The 12,348-nt window shown below is 39.0% G+C and overlaps 1 protein-coding gene across 1 annotated transcript in view; it reads right to left on the bottom strand.

Moving 5' to 3' along the window:
• SLC35F1 (solute carrier family 35 member F1) overlaps nucleotides 1-12,348 on the bottom strand; it is a 235,020-nt gene that overhangs the window by 35,303 nt on the left and 187,369 nt on the right. Inside the window, exons 4-5 of the mRNA XM_026845819.1 lie at nucleotides 5,658-5,817; nucleotides 224-380 (exon numbers count right to left, since the gene is read on the bottom strand). Of these exons, the coding sequence (XP_026701620.1) occupies nucleotides 224-380; nucleotides 5,658-5,817 (317 nt within the window). The remainder of the gene's footprint in view (nucleotides 1-223; nucleotides 381-5,657; nucleotides 5,818-12,348) is intronic.

Raw genomic sequence — 12,348 nt, 5'->3', positions numbered from 1 at the left:
GCCACCTTGTTAAAAGAGTATAACTCAGGGACACCAGTCCTTGAATCAGAATACTTAGATACAAATTTGTGTTATTATTCAACCCCGCCAATCTAAAATACGAAAACCAATGCAAATTCCAGAATTAGAGGACACCTACTCTCCATAGGAAATGGCTACCTTCGAAGAGAGGCAACAGCTGCTCTTATTTGAATGACCTTGGGGTTCAAACCTGTTCACTTACAGCTGAATTCCACTGAAGAAGGAGCCAAAGAGTCCGATCATGCCCAGGAATTCCACTCGACTCAGATTTCGGACAATATACTCCTCACAAACGTTTGAGATGCCGTATAGCGTTGCTCCGCCCAGTACTAAGAGATCCCCTATCAGTTTATTTTCACCTAAAAATAAACGGAAAAAATCAGAATGTCTCAAAACAACCATATTTTGTCTAGAACCATTGCAAGTTTTTCCCTACGGATTTCAATCCTCAGTTGCCAAACAGCCCATATCTGGGTTAATAAGCTGAACACAAATGTTCTGTGATTTTAACAGTTTTCATTCAATAACTCAGCAAAATCCAGCAGAAGCAAAGGGAGAGCATTATTCTTGCTGTGTATAAGAGAATCTGAATGAATCTCAAAAATATAAAAAAAAAACAGAGAAACCAAGTAGCACTCTTCAGTAACTAATCCTTTTTTTTTTTTTTAGATACGAACGTGACACAGATATATAGAGCAGTTTGCATATCATCTTGAAATCTAACAACCTAAAAACATGTCCAGTATTTAGATGTGAAACCAACTGAAAAATTTCATGTACCTGTGAAAAGAGTGAAGAAATCATTACAACCCCAATATTGACCTCATTCTCACATGAAGCTGTCTGACAAGAAAGAGAGGAGAAAGGATGGGGTGTAGACAGGGTGATGATAATGACAGATTTTTAAAAGAGGTTCAATTAACACAGCAGCACCTAATGCATGCAGTGAACACCAAGATATATTTTTAGTACCTCCAGGTATATATAATTACTAAAGCATTGTATCATCAAAGACTGTTTGAAATCTTTTTAAGTCTTGGAGGCTTTTATTACTGGGGGGATGGGGAGGCCTGAAGGGAGGTTTGATCAAGATCAGGTTCCAGCTTGAAAACTGAAGCTCTGGCTTTGCAAACTGATGCATGCGATTCCCTCTGCACATATGGCTTGTTAAATGATTTCTACAAGAGCTGCAGCTTCACAAAGCTGTCAGACATTGCTGCAGAACTATATTCTGAAAGTCTGGATATAATGGAATTTCCTTTGAAAAGATTTAGTAGAAATGCTGAAGTACTAGACTGTTTTGAGTTTTTTTGAAAGAAATATTGTTTTCTTTTAAAATATCTCTTGATCTATTTTTTGAGTTCCTGCCTTTTTAAGTTTTATTGTTATTGATTTGTAAAATACACACTGCCATAAATAAAAATGGAAGCCAAGCATTCAGATTGGTTCAAAATGATCTTTTCAACATTCTTCTTTATGGAGTTCTTTTAAGCCTTGAGTTTTCATTCCAAACTACAGTGCTGAAATTTCCAAATGAGATTAAATTTATGAAAATAAAAACTTTCATAAGAGGACACATCAAGGGTTCATTTATCCAGTGTCCTGTCTCCAATGCTGGCTATCTAAGCACCAGAAAAGTATAAGTTGTTTAGGGACAAATAGGAACCAGGTAAATGTTTAAAATACTCCCAGTAATACTCCCTTAGTTTGCAACATTTTCAGCTCAGAGGAGAAGTGGCTTCTGTGTATTTAGAAAACATTACTAGATTTCTCTCTCACATACTCATCCAGTCTCTCACTGAATTTCTGTTTTGCATGTGCCTTGACTGACAGCATGTTTATATTTGACCATTTATCTTTTTAAGATTTGGTACTTATTTTCCTTTTAGCTTCCTTTTGCAATCAGCCACAGAAGATGCCCTTAATTTAAAATAAGCATCAGCACTTTACAAAACCTCTTCATACCCCTGATGCATTTAATGTTCTACAGTGCCTCCAATCATCCCTCACTGAGCTCACTCATTTGGTATTTATTACAGCTACTCACTGACACTTTGGAGAAGTACTGCTGAAAAAACTTTTGACCTTAGAGCTCGGCTGTGCTGAACTGCTGAGACAAAAATATCATCCTTCTGCATCTGTGAGACAAAGACAGTTCAGTAGCTAAGTGTTTTCATAAAGATGGGATGGCCCCAAGCACCACACCACAATGGCTGTCCCCAAAGTGGGGACAATGGCTCATGTTCAGAGAGAGTGAGCCTCACCCTTAGGGGATTTCCCAGAAGAGGAAGCCAAGATCTGGTCAGAGCATGGGTCTGCCCAACCCAGGACCCTCCTCTGGCACCAGGCAGCACAGGGTGACTGAGGAAAGCATGAAGAAATAGGGAAGCACAGAGGTTTTTTTATAACCCACTTCTCAGTAGATTAGGGATTTTCTGAGATAGAAGTTGCATTAAACCATCAAACTTAATAGATCTTGAAGGATTTGTCATTAATTTGTGTAAAGTTTGTGTATTTTCAGGCTACTATTTAAAAGTACTTCATGTTTTTAGCTTTTAAGCCTGATACCTCAAAATTATATTGGGCATCCCATAATTTTCTGATTATAAGAAATATTTAAGTCACTCTATATTTTGACCCTCTCCATACCACTGAAGACTTAATGTACCTTTATCATGTTCTGTCTCTTTCTTGTCTTTTCTGAGAGATGAAAAATCCCAGTCTCCCTACAGTCTCTTCATCCTGAAGCCACTTCATGCCCTTGAACACTTTTCTCCCCTTTCTCCATTGCTTCTATAGGCTTATTTTCTGGTCATTTCTTTTTGAGATGCAGTGACTACAGTACTACATGGTACTCAAGAAGTTAGTGCATCAAAACTTTATATACTGGCATAAAAATGTTTTATACTATATTATTGGTTTCTTTCCTAAAAATTCCTAGCATCCTGGTTGTCAAATACCTTTTCTTTGCTTCCTCAAGAGGCTGACTTAGGAACTTTCCCCCAAGACTGACATATCCTTATGGACATATTTTCATGGATGTAAAATTCACATGCATCTACTGGTTTAATTACTGCGGAAATATGTATCAACTGACTAGAGGCATTCTAAAGACTTTCAGGCTAATACAGTCGTACTTGACCAGTTTAATGGCGTGGGTCATTCTTCTGAAGAAACACAAGGCACAGCTTGGCAGAACATGCTTTACATTAATCACAGTTACCATATTTAATGTTCTCTGGAAGCAAAAGTCATACAGTCCAGAGACCAGCTAATGTTTGGGGACTAGTTATAACACTATAGGGTAACAGAAATCATTTAAATATGAACTATGTTCTGACATGATTGCTTTTCACACTCTCACTAGACCACTTTGCTGCTTTTTAACCTTAACTCCCAACATTAAGAGGTGTTTCTCTTTGCTTTTGGTTGTAATTACTGATGATCATAGTATCTAAAAATCAGTCTCAATGTGTCCCATCTTAGACTAAACATACTCTCATACACTTATTACCAGGACTGAAGTGACCGGTTTTCAGAGACTGTGGTAAGCTAAAGCTGTGAAGTGCTTTGGAAAATCTAGATGAAACACTTAGACCTCTGTGTCTTAGACCCCTGTGTATTATAGGAGCTCAAGTACCAAGGTACCTCAGGGGTGCTAGTTCAGGGAAGTGTTATTTTAAGGTACAGTTGGCATGTAAGGTGATAGAGCACAAAGTACTTCATAGTAATTGCTTTTCCCATTGAGTAATGTGCAAAACACGAGTCAGAATACAATAACAAGAGGTAAACTACCATATATTTATTGAAAGTTGAGAGCTTGTCTGCACATTATACCTAATTCCTGCAGATAGTTTGAAAAATGCCTGTTAATCTCTCAGTGATGCATTTCCAGTTCATGTTCCCTTACTGTAAGAGTTGGCAGGCCAGATTGGTACATGCAGTAGGTGCCTAGCAGGGCCTTAGGGCACTTCTAATACAGTGAATAATACAGTCAAGAGGTGTCAACAGATCTTGTTCCCTAAAATATAGGATAAACAAAGTTTACTGAGGAATTAAACAAAGTTTACTGAATCACTGCTTTTGATGTATTCCTTTTTGTTCAATGAGTCCTAGGAAATATCCTACAAATGGTGTAGAACCATTTAATGAGGAGTTTCAAGATTTTTTTTCTTTTGCTAACAGTACTTCCTTTTATTTGTAGATTTTTAATGTATAGTTTTACCCCTTCAGATAAATTAAACTAGCTTACCTATTTTACTCTGTTAAAGACAACATCATTAATAACATCCTTTTGTCACTTAAAAAAAAAAAAAAAAAAAAAAAGTCTCTCTGCATAGCAACAAGCATGGACACAGTTTTTCATGTATAGTTTGAGTTAAGAGGCAATAATGCACGTTAACAGATTTTTCTGGACAAATTTACCTAACAGTTATACCTGTGCTTTAGTAATTAATATGACAAATAATACTTATTGCAGTTGGATAGCAAAGTGTCAACGTTCTTCAACCTGTTCCTTGTTTACTGAGGTCCACTGCCCCACATGCTACCGCCGATGTCCACAACTCACATGCCTTAGCACGTTACTCTTCAGATTACTGGGACACAGGATATTTCCTCTGGAACCGAGGGCTGAAACCCCAATCCCTCTGAAATCAGTCATTCCCAATGTAGCTTTGGCTGGCTGATTTGATAGTACAGAGTAATTTTTTCCTTTTTAGCTGGGGCAGGGCTATTTCTGGAGGAGATCAATGAACTAAAAGTCTCCTGTTAGGATAAAGGACGGATGAAAGGGGGCAGGGAGATATGGTTAGTACTGTCACAAACTCCCTTGTTTTATTTAGTAGCATCCTGGCAAATGCAGTCCTTACAGCACTTGCATTTGTATTCAGAAAGCTGAGTCAAGAATCTTAAATCCCAGTATATTATGCTCAGCTCACAATTCAGTGCTTTTAATTAAGAATGAAAACTGTGCCTAATTGACAATCTTTGAAAAGAATTTCCAGCCTTCCCACATCATTTGGGATGGCACTAGAGAAATCAATGTGACAGAGGAAGTTGATCAATTAAATCTAACTCTGACTAATCTGCATTAATAGCTACAGACACATTATTCATATGATGCCACACATAAAAAAGAACATTTTACACACACGAAGGTTCTTTTCAACAGTGACGCAGGCAAATCCCAAACCTTTAAGACTGTGTGCCAAACCCAGTTGGTACAGTTAGTATGTAGGTTCGATGTTTTTAAGCATCTAGCAAGCAATGCCACCTCTGTACCAAAAAGGAGCAAAGTCAAGAAGTAAGAGAACACAGTGTATATGAGAGATGCATATGACTCAAAGATGTAGCCAGTTTGGAAAGGAAGCAACTGAGGTTTGCAGTCAAACAACTAAGCCAAGACAGAATGAAACTACAAGTATTTAGCTTGTCACCCCTAAGTCAGTGATGACTTACTCTGTCCCTTCTGACAAAGAAGCGACTTTGAATGGTGCAATGTTTTAGATCCATGAAGGCACGGGATTTCTTGCCAATTCTCCCCTTTTTTTTTTTTTTTGTCCCAAGCTAACATGTTCTGGTCAATGGCTTCTCTGAACAGAACTTGGTCATACAACCCATCCATTCTTACTCACCTGCTCCTTGCTGTCTCCCAACAAGGACATCTGCTCCTGCCATGCAGCCCATGCCCAGAATGCAGACCACAATCCCAATGAAGTGTACTGCCTTGTATCGTACCAGTAAGAAGAACCAGGAGAGCAGTATCACCACTGGGATGACAAAACAGTCTAGGAGCTGTCAAGAAAAAGAGGAAAAATCAACAAATCAACCTGCTAACATTTTGCCCTAAAATACAAGGATAGATTCCAGCAGAGGGAAGCAGTGTTATTTATTTGGTAATAGCACTTTCTATCAGACAGAAAGTGTATTCAAGTGGTTATGTCATCCATCAGACAGAGGATAAGACTATTCTGTTCATGACTATTTCATGAATTCAGGAGAGCTGTTGCTCTATGGGAACACCCAAAAGCACTGTCTTGCTCTTGGATTCAGATGCATATTTCAAATCCATGGGAAGAAAACCTGGGCCAGAAGAGAGCCACACCACTCCATCTGGTCCTCACCTCTGGTGATTAACAGACAAAGACTGAGAGCAGTTTTCCTGCAGTCTAGACATATGCTTTAATTCAATCATTTCAGATCCAATTAGCAGGAATGTTCATAATGCACAAGTTGACCAGATTTATTAAAGCTGGCTGTATAAATTAAGGGGTTTCTGCCTGCAGAATACTTATGAAAAATCTGCCCCCTGTGGGGACTGTTAACTCCTTGAAAATACAATCCCATATGCCTCTGAAGGGAAAAAAAAACCCCACAAAACAAACCCACCTTGCCTGCAGTGCAAGAAACTCAATCTTCTTGCCAATAGACCCTGGGTAAGAGCTTTCTCAAAGAAGTGTTACGAAACACAATCTTTAATTTATTTTTCAGAGGCCCTCAGCAATAAAGCCAGAGAACCCATGATAAAAAAAAGAAACGCAACAAATATTTGAGAGGACCTTGAGATTTTCAAATGAAAATACATTTTAGAAACTACCAGTATGTCACCAGGAAACAAAAATCCTGGGTAAGAAGCACCCAAAGAAACTTGACTTTTATCCCACTTCTTAAAAAGATACAGATAATTTAGCGTCACGATTCTGTGGACTAACAGTGGGATTTAACAAACTGTGCAGGGTACGCTACTCTTCAGTGCCAATTGATGTAGCAGGAACCAGAGCTATACGGCTGCATCTTCTTCCTAATGAAAATGTCTGGAACAACCAAAGGAGGAGACTGTGTCCATAGTTCTGGAAAACTACTCCAGATGTTATTACTTTGGTTTTAGATGATGCAGTTTGGCTTTTCTTCCTTTTAGGCCTATTACCTGCTACTTGTTCTCTCAGTGTGACTTACCACGAAGCACACTATGTATTATCGAATAATGGACACATCCCTTTTAACTTTTTTGCCTGTCCATTTGTTAGCTGAAGAGAAAAAGTCTTTTGGATGATTTGAAGAATTTCAGTGCTTAGAAAATTATTCTTTACATGTAAGATACTGATGTAATAAATATAAAATTTGGGGGATCAGCAAACATATAAAAGCCAATTTTTGGACTAAGGATCATTTCCCTGAAACTTTGTTTGAAAAATGAGTGTGCAGTGGAAACACATCATTTCAAAGATTCTCCAGGCAGTGAGTGGCAAAAGCCTTCAGAAGAGAACCAGTTCAGCAGCAGGATGACACTGCTCATGGGAGGCTCATGCAGTTCAAAGAACTGCAGAACAGATGAGGGAAATTACAAATGGGAAAGGTCCGTGCTAAAAGCAGGTTCTGCATTTAAAATGAGAGCTAATCATCTAAAAGGCACAGTCAGGCCTCTTTACAGTAAAAACTTCCTCCAGCAGTCGTCAAAACACCACAGACCAAACACAAAAAGGGACAAGGTGTGAAAGAACTGCAACAAGCTCCTTTGTCTGCACAGGGCATCTGCTCTGCCTCTGAAAAGCCTGTAAGGTGTACAGTATATAACACAGCTAACTCTCAGAAAGTAGTCTTTGCAAAAACATGCATTTACAAGACAACACATAAAAAAGAACAACTTCAGAAGTTGCACTGCTGGGAGCAGTCAGCTCCTGGGGCAGGGAGGGGTGGTGGCAGGACTACCAGGCGTACGCATTAAATCCTGGCACATGGTGGGGTGAGGTGGCACATAGCCTTCTTCTGTCACTGGAAGGAGGGGGACAGGGCCCACCTCTAGCCAGCACAGATGGTCACTGCTGGATGGATAATGTCCACTGTGCACTTCTCATATGCTGTGGATCTCTGCACTTCACCAACACAGCCCTAGCACATACCAGCAATAGGTGGCATATCTGAAGGAAGCTCCGTCTTCATGTAACCTATGGGATGTGGACACAGCTCAACACCTCCCCTCTCAATCCACAGCTCATGTCCTCATCCCTCTACATGCTGGACATGTGTCCTTCATTAGCTGCGATGGCACACAGTGCACACACATCATCTCTGCTGAAGATGGAAGGAAGGTGGTACCAAACAGCCGGGAGGCAGTTACTCCTTACACTGCTCACAGCTACCCCTGAAGGTGTGAATGACTCTATCCCATTCTCTCCCAGTGCAGCATTGAACAGGTGAGCATAACGCACAGTTTTCTGACCTCATCACAATTTTCCACTACTTAAAAAGTGTGGCTACAAAGAAGGTGGAAGCTCCCTCTTCATCAGGAGCCACATGGAGAAGACAAGGGGCAATGGATAAAAGTTGCATTGGGAGAGGTTTCATCTCGATATAAGAAAGAAATTTTTTACACTGGGAACAATCAATCACTGGAACAACTTCCCCAGGAATGTGGTAACCTCACTGGAGGTTTTCAAGATGCGATTGGACAGCATGCTAAATAATCTCATCTAGGCTCCCTTTCCCACAAAAGGTTGGACCAGATGACCTTTGGAGGTCCCTTCCAAGCTGGGCTGTTCTATGAGTCTAACTTAACTGGTTGCTGGCATCAAAATAAGGTGGAGGAGAAGCTCACATGGGCAGGCACCTGTATCACCTTGGAGAAAGCAATCAAAATCTGTCACCAGTAAGAGGCACCTTTACCTGGCTCAGTGCACATGGTTTCCTTCCACACTGTCCTGAAGTCACCAGTAACCAGTAGGTTATACCAACTCAATTAACTTTGCACTGGAGAAGAGAAGAGGCATCCTTACATGTAACTTAAGAGCTGGACATGAGTAAAATAGGACCAGCCAGAGGTACTGCAGTCTGCCATCACCTTCCTCAGGTGAACACCTAGGATTTGAGCACTCTCTTCTCCATACATACACATACCACCTCAGAGATGACTGCTGAAGCCAGAGCTGAAAGCCTGATGCAACAGTTAGGCACAGAGGTGTTTTAAGAAACCACTTATTAAGTAAGACAGTAAGTGTCTGCAAGCATCTTTCCAATTCTTTTCTGTGCAAAGGTGAGCAAGTGAACCTCAACCATCATTGGATCAACTATTTGACTTTGCAAAATCAGAAGCTGCAGTCACTCATGCAAACAGCATTTAAGAATAGATTTAAGAATAAAATTTTTACTTTTAATTAATTAATTTATTTAAGAGTATTTAAGATGTCACCTTTCAGCCACTAACTATTGTCTCTCAAGAGACACAGAATGACTCAGTGGATATTTATAACCTCTAATATCTGGAACACCTTGCCAACCTTACACACAGGATATGACACTGCATGTTCACTGTGGGACAGAAGCTCTGATGAGGGCTGCTTTACCTAATCGAGGCTAAGTGCACAAAATGAACATTTTCTTGTGAATATGAGATATATTAGGGTGCTAGTGTGATTTCAATAGCCTGTTTAAAAAATTGTTTGTACCTGCAGCATGTGTACTTCAACATGTAAATTCCCACTAACAGTCTTTTAGAGGAAGATTTTAAAAATTCCTCTCATTCCATAAATATTTAAACATACCTATGCTTTCAAGTATGTGAAGATGTGTCTTTTAAGCATAACATGAAGGGATGCATGAACAGAACCTGTCACAAACAAACAACGCTGACAGCAGCTGGAAAACACCCCATTGGGGTTGGCAGTCCAAGGTCCAATCCACAAACAGCAATTTGGAATACTGCAGCATCAACAGATATAAACATTAAATGTAGGTAACGTTTATAGGCATTATACCATTATACAGTTCTTGAATTGTGCTTAGCTTATACCATATAGTTAAACAATGGGATAGACAGAAATAAATAGGTTACTACAACATAAACAATAAGACAAACTGGTGTATATTGCTTAACTATTTTTCAAGTATTTTACATTTCATTTCTACAGGACTAAATTCATTCTGCCCTTCTTTTTTCCTCAGATAAACCTCTCTAGTAGAAGAAAAAATGCACATACATTCTACAAACAAGAGATGCGAGACTGTGGATTACCTGGTCTGCAATAGGGCTTTCTTGTTTATTTTTCTCTTATTTTTCTTTCTTTTGTTTGTTATTAGTTATTTCAGCTATTAAAAAACCCAAACAAACCTAATTGTTAATTTTCTGACTATGAAGTTTTTACAATAACAAAGATAAATTACGCTTAGCTTGAATTTCATTTATAGTACATAAAGGACAGTTGTTTACCAGTATTTCCCTAAGAATCATCTCTGATATTTTCCTTCTTCTTAATTGCTTATTCAAAAGGTACTACATACCTTGTCACTATGTTAAATTAATGAGTGACCTGATTTTAATCAATGTTTAATCACAGAAGTTATCAGATCTCACTAAACTAAAAGAAAACATTTCCTATTTTGCCATGGGAAGATAATAAAACTGAAAGGAGTATGTGGTGCAGACTGTGTTCTTTGACATTGCCATGTTTATCTGTGGTTTTCATCAGTGACAGCTCTGAATTGGGCTGCTTTAGAAGGCAGGATACAAAAATATAATGTATTGATATACTGTCCTACAGAAACTCCTTTCTATTATAAAAATGTTGTGTTGTGGAGATTGAAGATTATTCTTTGACTCTAAAAGATACCACACTGCATCTAAATCTGCTGATGATAGACAATGTTGAAATGTATTTCCTCTGATTACTTCTTTGTTAAATTATATTGACTTTACTACACTTGTGAATGATAGACAAACATTCTCTTGCTAAGAGTAAATATCTGGTCTCTGATCTCACAGATTCAGCACGTGTTTGCACACCTATAGAAAGAATGTACTGTTAGTCATTGGAAAGAAGTGCTGGCAAGCTTTAGAAGAAAGGTCTGCAAGACAGAGGGTGAACTGCTAATCTGCAGTGATATCAAAAAGAAAAAGGATGGTCAGCAAACTTCCTATGGGAACAGCTGGGCTGAATCTCCCTTTTTAAACATTCATTGGATTTTTTTCGCCCCCAGTTATAAGCCCTTTTTTTTCACATTAGCAGTTTCTCATTAGCACTGCCCTCCGGCAAATCATGCGGAGAATCAGCTGCACCCTCTACTCAGTCTGCTCTCCAGAGCAGAGGGATCAGTAAAATCAGTGTCATATCCATCCAATACTATATTTTCAAGTACATGTGATGGCTACTCAATTTCAGCATGCGACCTGGTAACTTTAATACAACATCAAGTGCTATATCCAGTACGAGACACATCTTCTGACATTTGGTTTGTTCTTCCAAAGGAAGAAAGGGTTTGATGTCCATTTGAGGGTTCTTTCTATGCCTGTTTTCACACTACCTTCACAGAACCACACACACTTGATTCAACCATACAAAAGCAGCCAAGATGTGAACCCTCACAGAGCTGGCTGCTGGCTGACAAGGGAATGGCATGGCAATTACGCTACCCTGTGACCGAAACTCTGCAGGGAAGGTGTGGTGGATGCTGGCAGCATTTCTGACAGGGTTATTTCAAGCAATTAAAAAAAAAAAAAAAAAAAGGAGCATTGTTTTTACCTTTCTTGTTTCTATTTGCTATCTCACCACAACTTAATCACTTTCTTGCCTGGTTTTTATACAATCACAAAATTAATTTTAAATCTATTAATTTTTTCATTCAGTCAAAATGTGGGGTACTCCAAGTAGGGAGACTGGTGAAAGAATCAGTTAGTGATGTCATTTGTTCAAAAAAAAAAAAAAAAAAGTTTAATTTCTATGACATGAGAGAAACAAAAGCCAGAAGACTGCTCCCAGTCTGAAGCCTCTTTAATTTGCCCACAAGATCTCTAATTTTTTTTCTTGGGGCCACATGACTGACACTTCTATAACTGATCCCATCAGTTCCCTTAATTCGTTCTCAGGATTTTCTCTTTTTCCCTGTGGACACAGAAACTCCCTCAAAACTTTCACTAGTGAAAGACCTTCATCTATATCTGACTTCCATGTGCCAACACCCAAGATGATGATTTCTACAGCTCCAGCTTTCTGTGTATATGGAAGGAATTCAGCGATGTCTTGAAGTTATGTTAAATGAAAGGTGGTGGTCACATCCAACCCACAGTTTCTCTGATCTCAACTCTCTATAGATGGACCTGCTTTACTACCAACACCAGTAATCACATCTTAACTTTTTTTGAAAAAAACCCACCCTTAGGACACACCTTTTCATCCTCTCCTCTCATTACATACATGCACTCCAGCTCTGCTCATACATGATCTGTTCACATATCGGGAAGATTACCAACAAACTGATCACCAAAATGTCTGTTCCTTTAATTGCCTTCCTCCTCTCATTTCATATACCACTGTCAGAAAAAGATCATTTTAAGAC

Source organism: Athene cunicularia, assembly GCF_003259725.1.
Source record: "Athene cunicularia isolate RWA chromosome 3 unlocalized genomic scaffold, athCun1 chr3_part1, whole genome shotgun sequence".
NCBI lineage: Eukaryota > Metazoa > Chordata > Aves > Strigiformes > Strigidae > Athene > Athene cunicularia.
The sequence above is the reverse complement of the archived record's forward strand: the minus strand, read 5'-3'. Positions and strand labels throughout refer to the sequence as shown.